Source organism: Telmatherina bonti (assembly GCF_933228915.1).
Source record: "Telmatherina bonti genome assembly, chromosome: 14".
NCBI classification, from domain to species: Eukaryota; Metazoa; Chordata; class Actinopteri; order Atheriniformes; family Telmatherinidae; genus Telmatherina; species Telmatherina bonti.
Genome location: NC_136612.1, coordinates 10,514,387 through 10,532,566, shown reverse-complemented (window position 1 = coordinate 10,532,566; position 18,180 = coordinate 10,514,387). Strand labels below are relative to the sequence as shown.

The 18,180-nt window shown below is 45.5% G+C and overlaps 1 protein-coding gene across 1 annotated transcript; it reads left to right on the top strand.

The window, feature by feature from the left end:
* On the top strand, window positions 1-14,432 carry LOC306765839 (26S proteasome non-ATPase regulatory subunit 11A-like). Its single transcript, XM_079253347.1, has 13 exons — window positions 1-106; window positions 903-1,004; window positions 2,088-2,284; window positions 6,379-6,436; window positions 7,320-7,514; window positions 7,592-7,736; window positions 7,819-7,879; window positions 8,105-8,167; window positions 10,370-10,495; window positions 10,582-10,617; window positions 10,704-10,755; window positions 10,907-11,050; window positions 13,300-14,432. Exons 1-12 carry the CDS (start codon window positions 16-18, stop codon window positions 11,047-11,049), a joined length of 1,269 nt encoding a protein of 422 aa, XP_079109473.1. The 5' UTR covers window positions 1-15; the 3' UTR covers window position 11,050; window positions 13,300-14,432.
* The last annotated feature ends 3,748 nt before the right edge of the window (window positions 14,433-18,180 follow it).

Here is an 18,180-nt window from a genome sequence, read left to right as displayed (position 1 = left end):
GCAGGCAGCGGAGAGATGGCAGCCGCGGCTGTGGCTGAGTTTCAGAGAGCCCAGTCTCTTCTTGGAACTGACAGGAATGCCTCGATCGATATATTACATTCAATAGGTAGGTATAGCGGGCACAGCGTGGCACTAAACGAGGGGAAATTTCACGCTTAAAAACAAGGACAGTACTTTTCTCTATGAGTCGTGGAGCTGCTAACTAGCTAGCCTGACTAGTTAGCATGCTAGTTGGCCTGGATGCTATGCTGCTAGCTGGCTAAGTGCTGCCCGGCTTTTCCTCCCTGCTTGCACAGTGAGTCAGCAGCAGCTGTTAGCTAACGCTAGCTGATGCTAAATGCTAATGCTAAAAGCTAATGCTAGCTAACGCCTCCCATTCATTTCTTTGGACTTTGGTGGCAGCCGGCTAGTTAGCATTAGCTAACAGTTAGCAGCTACTCCGCGTCTTGTCATATGTCAGGCCGACAAAGAATTTACTGTAAACTGAGTCTAAATTTACCGTTTTTAGTCATAATTTCACGCTTATTCTAATTCTACACTTGTCTTTTATTTTAAAAAAAGATGTTTAGCTGTTATTTGTTGTTGTTATCTAATGTGACTGCTTTATTAGCCGCTTGGCTGTTTGCCATCCTTCCCAGTCATTCCCAGTCAGTTCATGCCATCATTCACAGTCATTCCCAGTCAGTGGATGCCATCCTTCCCAGTCAGTGTATGCCATCCTTCCCAGTCAGTGTATGCCATCCTTCCCAGTCAGTGTATGCAATCCTTCCCAGTCAGTGTATGCCATCCTTCCCAGTCAGTGTATGCCATCCTTCCCCGTCAGTGCATGCCACCCTTCCCAGTCTCAGTGTTTTTCTCCCACAGGTTTCTATATTAAAACCAGTCTCATGTTTGTGCTGCAGTGAAGCGGGACATCCAGGACAGCGATGAGGAGGCGGTGCGCGTGAAGGAGCAGAGCATCTTGGAGCTGGGAGGGCTGCTGGCGAAGACGGGACAAGCTGCAGGTAAACAAGGCATCGTGGTTTAATGCAGAAAGTTTAGCTGAAATGAGCTGAAATCGTGTTAAAAGGCAGAGTTAAGTTATGTAGCTGAAACAAACTGGTTGTTTGAAACACTCTTTCCTGGCTTTTATATTCAGATTGTGAGGAATGAAATCAGGAGCAGGTCATGGCTGATGGATCTGCTTTTTAAATGGTTTAGTTCTCGTTTCATAAGACATGGAGATTTACTACATTGTCGGGCTAGGAAAATTTAATTGGAAAATCGGGATTTTTTTTTTTTGTTTCACAATTTTAAAAGTGATTTTTTATTTTTATTTAAAAAAGTCAGTTTTTTTTTTAAAATTTCAAATAAAAAAAAATTATCCATTAATAAATTTTTGTCATTTTTATTGTTTTTCTAGATATTTTTACTGGTCTTTTTGGGCGTTACAGCAGCAGAATGGTGGTCTGGCTACTGTGTTGTTTTTTGTCTGATTGAAATCAAGAAAAATGACGAGCAAATAAAAAGTTTTATACATTTTCTTTTGTTTTTAATTGACAAAAATCAGCAATATCGAATAATTGTGAGAATCGCAATTTAAATCGAATCGGCACCTAAAAAAAAATCGTTATTGAATCGAATCGGGACAGAAACATATCGTCACAGCCCTACGACATTGTATGGAAAGTTTGCACCGTCCTTGCTGATTAAATTGTCGCTGTTTTATGTTTGAAACGCTGGAAATACTCATGTAGCGTTGGTGATCTCTGTTTCCTGCTCACTTCAGAGAAAATATTACCTTTATGTTGATTTCGGTGATGAATTAGGACACAGGTGTCAAACTCCAGTCCTGGAGGGCTGGTATTCTGCAGGTTTTAGTTGTCTCTCTGCTCCATCACACGTGACTGGAATTCAAAACATGTTGACAAGAAGCTGCTTGTTCCATCTGATTAGAACCAGCTGTGTTGGGGGAGGGAAACAACAAAAACCTGCCGGATACCGGCCTCCAGGTCTGGAGTTTGACACCCCTGATCAGGGAGTGACCTCAGACTGGACAAAGAGTAGCTTAGTGATGGGATCTCATTGTGAATGTCCTCGTCCTTCAGAGCTCGGAGGCCTGCTGAAGTATGTCCGTCCCTTCCTCAACTCCATCTCCAAGGCCAAGGCGGCCCGGCTGGTCCGCTCTCTGCTGGACTTATTCCTGGACATGGAAGCTGCCACCGGTCAGGAGGTGGACCACTGCTTGGAATGCATAGAGTGGGCCAAGGCTGAGAAGAGGACTTTCCTCAGACAGGCGCTGGAGGTGAGGCTTGCTGCCGCCGCAGAGTTTATTCTCGCCAACAAAAACATCTTTTCTTGAAGAATTCTTCTTTCCATGCTGTTTGTGGTCAAACTGTGGTTTCCAGTCATGTGGTGCCAAGTTACCAGTACAGCCCATCTGAGTTTTTATTGTTGTTCCACTGAAGCTGTAGCTGACTCACTGGAAGAGTTTTATCCTCTTTTAGTTTTTTTTTTTTTTTTACTTAAATTCTGTACCTGTACATTATTTTCCTATACATAGTTCAGTTAAACACTTTAATATCGCTCTGTTACAGGGCGTTACTATAGCAACGCGTTAACCAGCTGGTTCAGATCAGCTGTCTTTTAACAAGTGAACGAGAGAAACGCGCTGCAGCCTGACAGCGGTTGTTTGGTATAAAACGTACATCGAGGCCAACATAAAATAGTTCCTATATAAGCGGTAAAAGCGGATTAAACAACTCGGAACCGTGCATTAGGCGGTTATAATGCACGACACGGAGTCTAGAACACCACGACGCGCAGTGTTGTTTATAAATACTGGATAATTGTGTTAAATAATCGAGATCTGAGTTTCAGTCAAAATAATCGTGACCATAATTTTTGTCAAAATCGAGCAGCCCTACTTTGCGGTAGTGAAACTTCTTTCTCTAGACGGCCGGCCAACAGCTGAGTAAACAAACACCATGCGGCGTTATAATCTCATTACCACCAGGTGCTGGGGAGGACCGTCACATCAGACACATAAACCGTTTTATTTCTGATCATTAAAGAACTGGATTGATGAAACCAAAACGTTCAGGGAGACACTTTAAGTCACATACGTCAAAGTCAAGGGCGAATGAATTATCTATGGCCCCCTAGATGATATTTGATTAGCATTAGAACCGGCCCGCAGGCTGTAGCCACCCGCTGGTGTTTTGCACGCACCAATACTACATTTCCCACAATGCAACGGTAACCAGCGAACTCACTGCAGCGCAGCAAGCGGACCTCGGCTTCATCATTCATTAGCAGTCAGAGCAGATGTCAACTTTCAGCTACCTCCTCCCCAAAAAATGGCTAAACCGATGGTGGATGCTGAGAACAAGGGGTTTCAAGCTAGGTGGGAGGCAGAGTACATGTTCACTGAGGTAAATGGCAAACCTGTGTGTCTTCTGTGTGGAGAAAGTTTGGCTGTAATGAAAGAATATAATCTAAGAAGGCACCATGAAACGTCTAAGAAACACACAAAGTATTGTTTTGTCTGTGTGCCATATATTTTTGCATTTTATTTTATTGTATTTTATTAATTTATTATATTTATTTTTCAGTTAATGGACTCAGGGGGAATTGCAGATAAGAGCCATGAGAAAGAATACAACTGATTTGATTTATTCTATATTTTCTCATTTTACTATTTGAAGCAGTAATTGGTAGGATAATTTAGAAATTGCTTTTTTGCCGTTTACCTGTTGAAAATCTTTTCTCTTTAACTTACTGACAGAGCCATAAGAAAATATTACTTTGTTCATCTAATGTACAGGACATGTGATTTTTCTTTGAAGGCAGTTTGTTCTTGTCTGTGTGCCTGCTGAAAAATGTTTTCCCGATTATTCATTTAATCATTAAATAATACACTGTGTTAGGTCTTGGTCCAATAGGCTACGTGCAATCATTTCAATATGTTTTAATAAACATTGAACCAATCCGGCCCTCAGCTTATAGCCAATTTGTTTTTTTGGCCCTCTGTGTATTTGACTTTGACATCCCTGCTTTAAGTCCTCTAATGCTGCTGCGGTTTGGCTTCTATAATGGATCCAGTGTAACAGATTACTGGATGGAACTTGCATGATGTGAAGAAAGTCACACTTTGCGTTACTTTTGATTTGTTTACTATTTACGGCGAATGTTTTTTTATTATTAAAATCAGAATTTCGAGCCTTCATGATGAATAACGCGAGCGGTCTTCCGGGACCGGATGCAGCCTCTGACTGGCAGAGCTCCTTCACACAACATGGATGTGATTAAATCAATATTAGGGATGTAAAAATGAGACATTACAAGGTTCTGTTGAAACAGTTGTCATTATTTTAACTTAACATGAGATGTGAGGTTATATATTCACAGCATTAAAAGATGTTTTCAGCCAGGAAACAGACTGTTAGAATCTGGAACTGATGCTTCATCTGTTGTGGAAACAGAGATGAAACTGGTTGTTTCAGCTCCCAGTTCTGGTCAGACGTGTTTGAACCCAGGAAAAGTTATTCGTGACATTTCCACGTGTTACACGTTGCAGCATCTGACCTCCCGCCGGCAGCAGCAGAAGAAGAAACGGTGGATCACGCAGCTTCTGTGTGTTTGTGTTGCCGTTTCACCGACTTTCTTTTCACCTTAAACTGTTTTAAACTGTCGAGCTGTGTGTTTCTGTCACATGCTGACCTGTCCCAGTGTGTCTCCACTCCATGCAGCTTTCTATGTGTAAACTTTACAGCCAAGGTGTACGCAGCGCGCAGGTTTAAATGTGTTACATGTGGTCTGCATAACGCGCCCGTCTCGACCAGAATGAAACTTTTGGTCCAGTTTGAATAATAATAATTTTAATCTGAACTCGTGTTCATGAAAACGTTGTTAATGTTGCTGTTTTTATCCCACGAAGCCGCGTCGTTTGTGCAGCAGAACTGCCTCCGTTTAACGTGCAAAGACACATAATGATGTTTTCATTGCCGCTAATAAACAACTAGTTTGTGAAACTTTTCATGCAGTTATTTTATTATGAAACATGGAAAACATGTAGAATGAATTAATTTAATGCTTTAAACTCGTCCAGCTGAACAGATACGGTTTACTTTGTTAGTCCTGAAGGAAATTCAGATTGTTTGGTGTAAAAAAAAAGTCAGAAACAGCTGAACGTTTGGTTTAATTAAAGTTATTCACTTCATTACTTTTTCACTAAACATTTTACTGTTTTACACTCATGTTTTGTTGCTTATTTAAAATAATAAAATTTATCTCCAGAATTGTGTTTATAGTTCGGAGAAGTGTGTTTTCATTGTGATTAGTTTGGACGCTGGTGTTCAGAACGTTGCTGCTCGTTTCATGTTGGCATGGAGACGAGATGACATCCACAAATCAGCTTGTTTATCGTTTTGGCTTTTTTAAAATTATTTTTATTATTTCTTCTTCTTCTTCTTATTTATTTATTTATTATAATTTATTTATTTTAATAATTTTTATTATTTTATTATTATTATTGATGTTATTAATATTATTATTGTTGTTGTTGAGAAGTGATGGCGGTGAGAGAATGAAACATGTCCACGCCACGCGGCCTCCTGATGGCAGGTCCACAGTGGAAGTTTAGATGGCGAGGAAATGGCGGAGGTTGTTCCTGCTGTCTGCGATCAGATTTCCACAGAAACTGCTGGACAGATTGTGAAGTCTGGTCTTGGTCTAACCGAGTCAGCATCACATGTTGGGAGTGATCCGGATCAACATCTGGATGCAGGAATGTTGGGAAGGATCCTTCATCGATCGGATCGTTTTCAGCAAATCTGCACGATAAATAGTGAGGAAAATCCAGAAGTTTCCAACTGGTTTCACAGGAAACCACAGATAGTTCTGCAAACTTCTGGATTCTTCCATCCAGAACAGGAACCAATAGTTTCATCACTGCAAGAGAACCAACATGGAACAAACAGTCAGGACGCCGTGGATTCATGGTCACTGTGTGGAACCTGGAGGTGGATCCATGTTGGACGACTGAACGACTGGAACATGGACTGGAAACCACTGTGTGGTTGAGACGAGCTGCTTGATGGCGGTCTGCGCTCCGAGTGTTGGGAAGCTTTTTAATTCTATTTGCATTTTTACATCTGAAAGCGTGAACTGAGCAGGCGTCCCACATGAAGCTGTTTAATCAGATCTTCTTGGTAAAACTGTGGAAAACTTTCAGATTTCTGTGGAGAAACGTCTTCCTAACACCTTATTCCTGCTTGTGTCGCTGCAGACAGAAGAAAACACCTGACAGCTGCTGGTGTGATGCCTCTCTCTGCATGGTAAACCGGCCCTAAACCACTAAAAGACACGTCTCTCCATGTTTTATGTCTGTCTTCTCAGGCGCGACTCATCTCGCTGTATTTCGACACAAAATGCTACCAGGAGGCTCTGCAGCTCGGTCAGTAGAACATTCATTCCCTCCTTTCATCACGTTGCAGCCATGACCTGACCAGTCTGCTCCTCCTGTCCTCCGGTCTTCCTGTCCTCCGGTCTTCCTGTCCTCCTGTCTTCCTGTCCTCCTGTCTTCCTGTCCTCCTGTCCTCCTGTCTTCCTGTCCTCCTGTCCTCCTGTCTTCCTGTCCTCCTGTCCTCCTGTCTTCCTGTCCTCCTGTCCTCCGGTCTTCCTGTCCTCCGGTCTTCCTGTCCTCCTGTCCTCCGGTCTTCCTGTCCTCCTGTCCTCCGGTCTTCCTGTCCTCCTGTCCTCCTGTCTTCCTGTCCTCCTGTCCTCCGGTCTTCCTGTCTTCCTGTCCTCCTGTCTTCCTGTCCTCCTGTCCTCCGGTCTTCCTGTCCTCCGGTCTTCCTGTCCTCCTGTCCTCCGGTCTTCCTGTCTTCCTGTCCTCCGGTCTTCCTGTCCTCCTGTCCTCCGGTCTTCCTGTCCTCCTGTCTTCCTGTCCTCCTGTCTTCCTGTCCTCCGGTCTTCCTGTCTTCCTGTCCTCCGGTCTTCCTGTCCTCCTGTCCTCCGGTCTTCCTGTCCTCCGGTCTTCCTGTCCTCCTGTCTTCCTGTCCTCCTGTCCTCCTGTCTTCCTGTCCTCCGGTCTTCCTGTCCTCCGGTCTTCCTGTCCTCCTGTCCTCCGGTCTTCCTGTCCTCCTGTCTTCCTGTCCTCCTGTCCTCCGGTCTTCCTGTCTTCCTGTCTTCCTGTCCTCCTGTCTTCCTGTCCTCCTGTCCTCCGGTCTTCCTGTCCTCCTGTCTTCCTGTCCTCCTGTCCTCTGGTCTTCCTGTCCTCCTGTCTTCCTGTCTTCCTGTCCTCCTGTCTTCCTGTCCTCCTGTCTTCCTGTCTTCAGGCTCCCAGCTGCTGCAGGAGCTCAAGAAGATGGACGACAAGGCGCTGCTGGTGGAGGTGCAGCTGCTGGAGAGCAAGACGTACCACGCGCTCAGCAACCTGCCCAAGGCCCGAGCTGCTCTCACCTCCGCCCGCACCACCGCCAACGCCATCTACTGTCCGCCCAAACTCCAAGCAGCGCTGGACATGCAGTCAGGTACGGTTGTGCCGACTCGGCCGGGTCCGACCGGCTGGACGGCGTGAAGCTGACGTTTGTCTGGTGTCTGGCGACAGGGATCATTCACGCCGCCGAGGAGAAAGACTGGAAGACGGCGTACTCCTACTTCTACGAGGCCTTCGAGGGCTACGACTCCATCGACAGCCCCCGAGCCATCACCGCTCTCAAATACATGCTGCTCTGCAAAATCATGCTGAATGCGTGAGTGGGCGGGGTTTCCCTGGCAACGAGGCCACGCCCAGTCTTTCCCCTGCTGTGTTTGATGGTTTTGCTTTTTTTGCAGGCCGGAAGACGTTCAGGCTCTCATCAGCGGCAAGCTAGCGCTGCGGTACGCCGGCAGACAGGTACCACTGCCGCCCAGTCTTTCCAGTCTGAGTTAAACGTGTAGAACTGGTCTTCAGGCTTGTAGCGTTTTCCCTGACTCAGCAGTAGATGCTGTTCCACACCGGCGCCGGTACGAACGCTCAGGATGGCGGCGGCAGCAGAACTAGAAGCTAAAGATGGTGTAAAAACTGGAATGTGTTGCTTTGTGTTCAGGCTTTCACTCCTTTCTTCTTCTTGTCTTTCAGACAGACTCCCTGAAATGTGTCGCACAAGCCAGTAAGAACCGGTCGCTGGCGGATTTTGAAAAGGTTTGTTTCCTGTTTGGAAGTGCTGGACGTCCTTCACACCCCCCTCTCCCGCTTTTCTCTCAACTTTTTCTAGTTTCTGCTGTTTTACAGCAGGTCGCATGAATCTCTCCAGGAACTCCTCGTTTTATTATTTTCACCGTCTTTTCATGGTTTTTATTCTCTGTTGATGCGTTTTGCAGTTAAACACCGTTGTGTCATAAAAACGTCCAGATAGAAAATGTACCGACAGGAATGTATTCACACCGTTTCATTAAAGAAAAGGCAGAATTTATTACAATCACTTAAATAGCTGGAGACTAGAAAAGGAACAAAAACTAAACATTTAGTATGTAAGACTGTTTTTCATTGAATTGAGTTAAAGAAAGAAAAAACAAACAAATGGGTCCTGGACAAATGAGAGACTTTTCTGTTGAACAGTGGGACAAAATACCTGTCAACAGGTGCAGAAGTCTGACTGAGAGGAACAGAAAACACCTGACTGGAGCGGAAATATTAAAGGATTGTTCAACTAAATATTACTTATGAGTGATGGAACTTATATTATTTCATTATATTTGACGTTTTTAAAAAATATTTCCATTGAACCAGATTAATAAAAAATGTCATGATTTTCATAAAAATCTTTTTTTTTTTTTTTTTTTTTAACTTTTTGACAGTTTCAGCTTATTTTACAGGCAGCTGTTTTTCTCCTCCTTTAATGGGAGGATCTAAATACATTTGAGGACGACTGTAATTATTTAAACAACTACAGACCTGCTCACAGCTACCAGAAATTAAATTAGCATTTTAACTCTTTAAATACAAGTTTGATTGATCATAATATGTACATGTGTACCGTACAGGCAGGTCTATTAAATCTGTGTATTTTAGTCATGTTATGCAGCTGAGTGACCACCAGGAGGCGCTGACACGGATTTGTTTGTATGTGCTGCAAGATTGCAGTTGGTCAATAACTAATTTGGATTTTGACGTCAAACCATAGACTGTGTATGAAAGATGGACGGAGCCTTCGATGGGTAAAAGTGAAGCCTATGCGGAAGTGTATAAAACTGCAGTTCTCCCTTCATCCACTAGGGGCTGCAAAACAGAGCAAATCTCCATAGACTCCCATGTTAAAAAGGCCAACTTCACGGCAGAAATAAACATGTTTACAGGCTGGTACAAAAATCCATTTCAGGTTTAATAGGTCAGGTTTACCTTCATGACAACTGTGGGGGGAGTGAATTATTTCTAACTCGCCCGTTTAAAAGTAATTTAATCTGGAAGTTCGGCATATTTAGGGGCGTGTCCTTTTGATTGACAGGTACAAATCTCTGGCTTCAAGTCAGAAGAACGTGGAACAACCGCGGTTTTTAGCCAGTTAACAACGTGACTTAGCTTTAGCCCGCTTACGTCCGTTAGCTGGTTAGCTCCCGTTATCTCTGGGTTAGCTCGATTAGCTCTTAGCTACAGAAAGCTCGGAGTTCGCTAGATGTCAATCATCCACCATGACACGCACAGCTGCCCTCTCAGCTCCACCTAATTGCCCATATTTGTATTTTCCTGGCGAGACGACACGCATGACGCTGCCAAGATGTCGATTGTAGGAACCGCCCACCGAGCTTCAACTTAGCTCTTTAGAAACCTACGTGTGACGTCACGAAGGCTCCGCCCACCTCTTTATATACAGTCTATGCCTCATACATAAAATGTTGTTTCTAAAAACATCTCCTTGTTTCCAGAGTTGTTACGCAGATGATGATGATGATGATGATGATGGACACCTCTATCAATAGTTACTGAGGAAAATCCACGATAAGTAGAAAGACGAGAAGCCAAAGATAGTTTATGATGGGAGGAGTTGATGATTCATCGCCATGGAAACTAGCAGGCCCTTCATGATGAAACGGACCTGTTGGAATCAGCAGCGTCTGTTCGTGTGGAGACGTCAGCAGAAACATTGAAACATTGCTGCTCTAGTCTTTTAGCAGAGTTTCTCCATCGCTATGCTACATGTTAGCATCGCTGCAGACGTCGTCTGAACTGTACGACCTGCTGTCGCCTTCCCATTGGGTGATGAAAAGGTTAACTTATCATGGAGGGGGAAAGTGTGTTTGATTTCCTAGCAGGCTTTTCTCTGGACATTTTTATACACAAATGTCATGAGAAGTTAGTAAATATGGGATGTTTAATGTGTTTATATGTTGTCTGCAACCCGTGCAGGCTCTTACAGAGTACAAAGCAGAGCTGAGGGACGACCCCATCATCAGCACCCACCTGACCAAGCTCTACGACAACCTGCTGGAGCAGAACCTCATCAGGGTCATCGAGCCTTTCTCCAGGGTCCAGGTAACCCCGCCCTCATCCTCTTTACGCCCCAGTTTACATGGATAAATAAGCAAAACGCTGATGTTTGTGTGTGTTGTTTGTAACAGATTGCACACATCTCCTCCCTAATTAAACTCCCAAAGGTAAGCTGTTTGTTTCCACCGTCCTAAACAGTCCTGCTGGTTTGCGCTCTGAAAGCGACTACAGTGACTTTGTGTGTTCCCTGCAGCGAGACGTGGAGAGGAAATTATCGCAGATGATCCTGGATAAGAAGTTTCATGGTAGGTGTTGCAGTAGATTTCTCAGTAAACACAGTTTTCTGTAAACACGGCACCAAGACGCTGCTGTTCCCATCCTGGAAGCGCTTGCTGTTGTAGCCTGCTGCAGATGACCTAGTCTCATCCGGTTGTTTACCCTCCTGCTGTCTGGCAGGTATCCTGGACCAAGGCGAAGGTGTGCTGATTGTGTTTGACGAGCCGGTGGTGGACAAGACGTACGAGGCGGCGCTGGAGACCATCCAGAACATGAGCAAAGTGGTCGACTCGCTTTACAACAAAGCCAAGAAGCTCACATAAGGTCCGCCCCAAAAAAGCACGTTGCATTCATTTATTACATGGAAATAATCTGCAAAACATCAATTTCTGATTTATTGGTCAATATTACAATGTGGAGATTATATAATGTATATAAAAGATGGGCGGAGCCTCCGTGGCGTCACCCATTGGCTTCTGAAGAGCTGAATCAAAGCTCATTGGGCAGTTCCTACCATCGCCATCTTTACAGCGTCGCACGTGTCGTAACGGAGGTAAGCGGGCTAAAGCTAAGTCACGTTGTTAACCGGCTAAAAACCGCGCTTGTTTTACGTTTCTCTTACTTGAAGCGGGAGATCGGGTACCTGTCAGTCGAAAGGACACGCCCCTAAATATGCCGAACTTCGAGATTAAATTACTCTTAAAAAGGCGAGTTAGAAAAAAATTCACTCCCCCCACAGTTGTCATGAAGGTAAACCTGACCTATTAAACCTGAAATGGATTTTTGAACCAGGCTGTAAACATGTTTATTTCTGCCGTGAAGTTGGTCTTTTTAACATGGGAGTCTATGGGGATTTGCTCTGTTTTGCAGCCCCTAGTGGATGAAGGGGGAACTGCAGTTTTATGTACTTCCACATCAACCACTTTTAACCTCCAGAGGTGCCGTCAGCAACTTCATCAAGTCGCCCTGCTCGTACAGAGTTGGACCTTTGTCCCATCAGAAGTGCATACAACGTTCTTGGTGTCACAGATCCAACAAGGTGGAAACGTTCCTCAGAGGTTTCCTCCATGTTGACATGAAGCATCACAGTTTCTGGTCATTCATGATGAGAATCTCCCGTTCCACCACATCCCAAAGCTGCTCTGCTGGACTGAGATCTGGTGACTGTGGAGGCCGTTGGAGGACAGTGAACTCATCGTCATGGTGATGTGAGCTTTGTGACATGGTGCATCATCCTGCTGGAAGTTTCCATCAGTAAAAGACAGATTTAAACCTTTGTAAAAAGCTTTTTTCTAAACTTTAGATTTGTAGACAAACGAGATGTTCTCCGTCTCGTGTGGTTTGTTCTCCGGTTGGTTTCTTTTGCTTTGCAGCAGCTTTAATGTCCAACAGCAGCAGGAACTATGGAGCTTATTTACAATGTTTAATTCCCACTAAACGCTTGTTATGAGGAGTAATTTGACTCCCAGCCTCTTGTTTTAGACCAACTTAAACTAAAAACAGCGTAAAGATAAAAACAGTCTGTTTTTAGTCGGAGTAAATCGTTAGTCTTTCCTGGCATCATGTGAACAGCCTGAATGATGCAGACTGGATAGTTAAACTCCTCAGACCGCCTCAGTTACTCCACAGGGGAGAACAAAAGGTTTTAATGTCTGAGAGGTTCAGGTTGGGTCGGTACTCGCAGACCTGAATGGATGCTGAATGCGAACACATAGCAACGTCCTCGCCGGCGTTGTCTCGGCGACATCCGCTGTGTAAACAAAGAAGTTAAATGGACGTTTTTAGAAAGGAATGGACAGAAGCAGAAAACAGGTCCATCCTGTCTGCACAGAAACCTCACCGCTGGATCGTCTGAAGACTTCCACCAAGTTTTCAGCTTAAAAACTGGATGAAAGTTTCACACGGCAAAAACTGACATCTAAGATTAAAAATCTTAAACTGAATACACACATGCTTTTTTTTTTTTTAAAGGGAAGATAATTCTTAGTTTTTATGCCGGAGAATTCTTTGTTTTAAGAGTTTTTTATTTGTTTTGGGAAGTCTTGACAAGCCACATTTTCTTGTTCTGTTGGCAGATATTTTCTTATTTTTGTTGTTTTTTAAGGAGGAGTTTTTGCAGTGCAAGTGCTGAGAAAAACGTCTGTAAATGTGGGCGAAGCGTTCGCATCCAGCTGTAGAGAGCACCAACGTGCGGCAGAGACTCTCAGACCGCTTTAAAGACGCATCACGCAACTTTCTGACATTAAAACTCTGCGTTCGGGTCTCATTCGACATCTATCAGGTGCATTTCTGGAGCCGCTGCTGAGAAACCGACGCTAAACAACTTTTACATCCGGGACGCGACGTTTCGCTTCGCGGTTTAATAACCGGCTGCTCTGAACACGCAACGTGACTGATTTAGCAAAGAAACACAAGATTAAAAGAGAGAAAGAGGTGGAGAGAGCCAACAGGTCAGGTAGGATGGAAGGTGGGTGGTGAATTAGCCGTCGTGTGACGGGAAATGGTCAAACTTCTGCGATGATCTTCATTTTTCTCCGTCTAACGTCCTGACAGCTCGTCTCTTTCGTCCTCAGAGAGAACACCTCCTCCTGTCCGGGGCGGCGTGGGCCGGTCAGATCTCCGCTGATCGCTCACCTCCATCTAGGAGGGACGAGGGGGGGAGGATGAGGAGATTACAAACACTTCAACAACCCAGCAAGCAAATAAACAAACTGTCAGTCCAAACGAAGCCGACGAATCTGACTGGGTGGACTCTGCTCCTCTCACTCCTCCATCAGCCCTCTGCTCTCCTCCCTCCTTCCTGTCGCTGTCTCTTCCCACTAATCTAACTGGGGCTGATCAGACACAGTGCTCCCCCTTGTGGACCAATCACAGCACTGCACCCTTCCTCTCTTCCTCTGCTGTTTCTACTGTATGTAAAACAAAACGGACAAACCTCCTTTTTTTCCCCTCTTTTTGTTTGTTTCTCTGCGCTGGCCATCAGGGAATCTTGTAAGATAGTAAAGAAAACATATACAGTCCTTCTACATACATGTATGATAAATAAACAGAAGTGTTCTGCGAGCGGGGGGGAAGTCTGGTTGGCCGCTCTGTATCTTTAGGTTCACTTTACCAACCAGCCCTGAAACTGAATGTTTGCATTTTACTGCAGTTGTACTAAAAAACAGCCTGAGACCACACACACACACACACACACACATCAACACACACACACACATCAACACACACACACATCAACAAACACACACACAATAAAAAAAAAAAAGATGATTTTGAAGCTGCAGGGCATCGGAAACCCCCCCTCACATCCTCACAAAGCATCCTGGGATGGTGGACCACACGGCGAACTGAACTTCTGTCCACATGGGACCACAGGACTCTCCCACCCTCCCCCCTTTCACCCCCACTCCCTGTTTGTATATAACCTCGCCAAGCGCCTCCGTTCATCCAGGGCCTGATATATTCACACTGTCCCTGTTTTTTTATAAGGAGTAGGAACAGGAAACGTTGCCGCTGAGAGCGTGGACGCTAACACAAAGTGCTATTTGAGGCCGTGTTGTGAGATGTGAGTCGGTTGTGTTAAAAAAAGGAAAAGAAAAGGTTTTGTTGAAGAAGATGAAGCTGTACATTTCTGGGAACTTAATTTTGCAAGGAATGGAGGGTTTACCATATGTGACATAGAGAAAGATGCTAATAAAAAACATGAAACCTGCAAGTTGTGTGGTTTTAACATGCTGGATGCAAAAGTTTTGGTTGTTCGGACATTATTCTGTTTTGTAGAGCGGAGAAAAAGCAGCACCTGGGACCCTCAGTAGATACCAGTCTGGGATCCCCAGTCGATACCAGTCTGGGATCCCCAGTAGATACCAGTCTGGGACCCTCAGTAGATGCCAGTCTGGGACCCCCGGTAGATACCAGTCTGGGATCCCCAGTAGATACCAGTCTGGGATCCCCAGTCGATACCAGTCTGGGATCCCCGGTAGATACCAGTCTGGGATCCCCAGTAGATACCAGTCTGGGATCCCCAGTCGATACCAGTCTGGGATCCCCAGTAGATACCAGTCTGGGATCCCCAGTCGATACCAGTCTGGGATCCCCAGTAGATACCAGTCTGGGATCCCCGGTAGATGCCAGTCTGGGACCCCCGGTAGATGCCAGTCTGGGACCCCCGGTAGATACCAGTCTGGGACCCCCGGTAGATACCAGTCTGGGACCCTCGGTAGATACCAGTCTGGGACCCCCGGTAGATACCAGTCTGGGACCCCCGGTAGATACCAGTCTGGGACCCTCGGTAGATACCAGTCTGGGATCCCCAGTAGATACCAGTCTGGGACCCTCAGTAGATACCAGTCTGGGACCCTCAGTAGATACCAGTCTGGGACCCCCGGTAGATACCAGTCTGGGACCCCCAGTAGATACCAGTCTGGGACCCCCAGTAGATACCAGTCTGGGATCCCCAGTAGATACCAGTCTGGGACCCCCGGTAGATACCAGTCTGGGACCCCCGGTAGATACCAGTCTGGGACCCCCGGTAGATACCAGTCTGGGACCCCCGGTAGATACCAGTCTGGGATCCCCGGTAGATACCAGTCTGGGACCCCCGGTAGATACCAGTCTGGGACCCTCAGTAGATACCAGTCTGGGACCCCCGGTAGATACCAGTCTGGGACCCCCGGTAGATACCAGTCTGGGATCCCCGGTAGATACCAGTCTGGGACCCCCGGTAGATACCAGTCTGGGATCCCCAGTAGATACCAGTCTGGGACCCCCAGTAGATACCAGTCTGGGACCCTCAGTAGATACCAGTCTGGGATCCCCAGTAGATACCAGTCTGGGACCCCCGGTAGATACCAGTCTGGGAACCCCAGTAGATACCAGTCTGGGATCCCCAGTAGATACCAGTCTGGGACCCCCAGTAGATACCAGTCTGGGACCCCCGGTAGATACCAGTCTGGGACCCCCGGTAGATACCAGTCTGGGACCCCCGGTAGATACCAGTCTGGGACCCCCGGTAGATACCAGTCTGGGATCCCCGGTAGATACCAGTCTGGGACCCCCGGTAGATACCAGTCTGGGACCCTCAGTAGATACCAGTCTGGGACCCCCGGTAGATACCAGTCTGGGACCCCCGGTAGATACCAGTCTGGGATCCCCGGTAGATACCAGTCTGGGACCCCCGGTAGATACCAGTCTGGGATCCCCAGTAGATACCAGTCTGGGACCCCCAGTAGATACCAGTCTGGGACCCTCAGTAGATACCAGTCTGGGATCCCCAGTAGATACCAGTCTGGGACCCCCGGTAGATACCAGTCTGGGAACCCCAGTAGATACCAGTCTGGGATCCCCAGTAGATACCAGTCTGGGACCCCCAGTAGATACCAGTCTGGGACCCTCGGTAGATACCAGTCTGGGACCCCCGGTAGATACCAGTCTGGGACCCTCGGTAGATACCAGTCTGGGATCCCCAGTAGATACCAGTCTGGGACCCTCGGTAGATACCAGTCTGGGATCCCCAGTAGATACCAGTCTGGGATCCCCAGTAGATACCAGTCCTTAGATAACGGGAAGTTTCAGGCCTTAGTTGGCCTGCAAGGGCAGCGTTTCCCCATCCAGATCCCCAGGACCCCCCCGCCCTGCGTGTTTTATTCATGTTCCTGCCTCAAAACCCCCGAGTCACATAACTGAACCTTCTCATTGAGTTCATTGTGTGTTAAAGTGGGATTAACTAGGAAACGCCTCTCTGAGCCAGACTTTACAAACTGGGGCTCCCAATACTACAGTAAAACCAAAGAAAATGGTTTTATAAAATTGATATTTCTCATTTTTGTTGACTTAAAGAAAAAAATGTACAAAACTTTCTTTGTTCATCATTTTTCTTAATTTCAATGAGGAAAAAAACAAGACAATAAGCAGAGACCGTCATTCTGCTGCTTTAACGCCCAAGAAGACAAGTAAAAAGATCAAAACAATAAAAATGACAAAAAAATTTTCATGGATTGTTTATTTGGAAATTGATTTTTTTTTCAACAAAAAAAACTATTCTAAAATTTTGAAGCAAATTATCGCGATTTGTTACTTTTTCGATTCAACCCCCCTCCTTGTGTTTTATCAGTCGTCTGAATGAATGTATAAAGATCTGAAATGAAAGCTTACAGGTGCTACTTTAACCTGTTCATGCATGATGTCACGGCCGTGCACGTGGGTTTGTTCACGCTCCACTGACGTAAAACATTGAAGTAGAACTATGAGATGCTAATCCTCCAGTTCAGGCTCTTCAGTTAAACTGACGTCAGGGTGGGAACACCTCGTCATTAAAAACATCTCAGTAACGCGTCGCCGTGGTCTGATGCTTTCAGAGGAGTTAGCATACAAGCTACAGCTGAGCTGGAACATCAAATCCTGGTTCAGATGCTGCTTTTGTTTTAGTGAATGATCACGCTGTTGGAGAACGACGTGCTGAGAAACAACTTCACACACATTGAACAGGTAAGTTCACCTGTGACGGTTTCTGACATGTTTATTTCACTCTGACATCATCAACAAGCTAAACATGACATCATTAGTACGTAAGATCTGCTTTGATCTAACCAGGAAAGAAATATATATTTTACAGGATATTCATAGAATATGAAAACTAAAGCGTTTTGAACAGTATATAAAAATAAAAGTAAAATATGATGAGACGTAAAAGAAGCATTGCTTGTATATGTACCTGCAGAGGTAAAACACGTGGAGCTTTGTGACGGCATCGAACCGAATCTGCTAAAAACCACTTCATCCTCATGTTTGCTTCCTCAGGTATGAACGAAAGCTGAGATAAACTTGTAGCTCGGGATGAAACTGTTGGTCCAGAAATCCGGCTCTGCAGATTCGAGTCACTTTGGCTTTTTGCAGACATGACAATGAAATGGTGACGAGTTTGTCTCGGTCACAAGCTGCTGATACCAGTTCTGGTTCTTTCCTGTAAACAGAGCTATGAGCCTCTTTATGCCTGATGATCAACAAGCAAAACGGAGCAAAAAAGCAGCAAATATTCAAACAAAACTCAGAAAATCTGGAGAACTGTTGATCAGCACCACTTTAAAGAGATTTATAGAGGGCTGGTTGAGGACTTGGTGCAGATTTGAGCCGTTCAACTGCAGCTGTAACGTCTGAAATGAGCTAAAATAATGACAAACAATTCCAGCTGAACTGAGTCGGACATCAGTTGAGCTTCATTTGTAAGGTCCCACTTCACGACAACGTCACCAGGACACGTCAGTTCAAGCCAACTCATAACATCTAGCCTCGCTAAAAGAGAAACCAACAGATTGCATCGAATCTTGACTTGGATCCAATCTCCCATCCTGAGCTGCATGAGGCGACAGTGGGAAGGAAAAACCTGACAGAACCCGGCTCAGAGAGGGCAGACATCTGGCTCCACTGGTTGGGAGGGGACAGGAAAGAGAGACCAA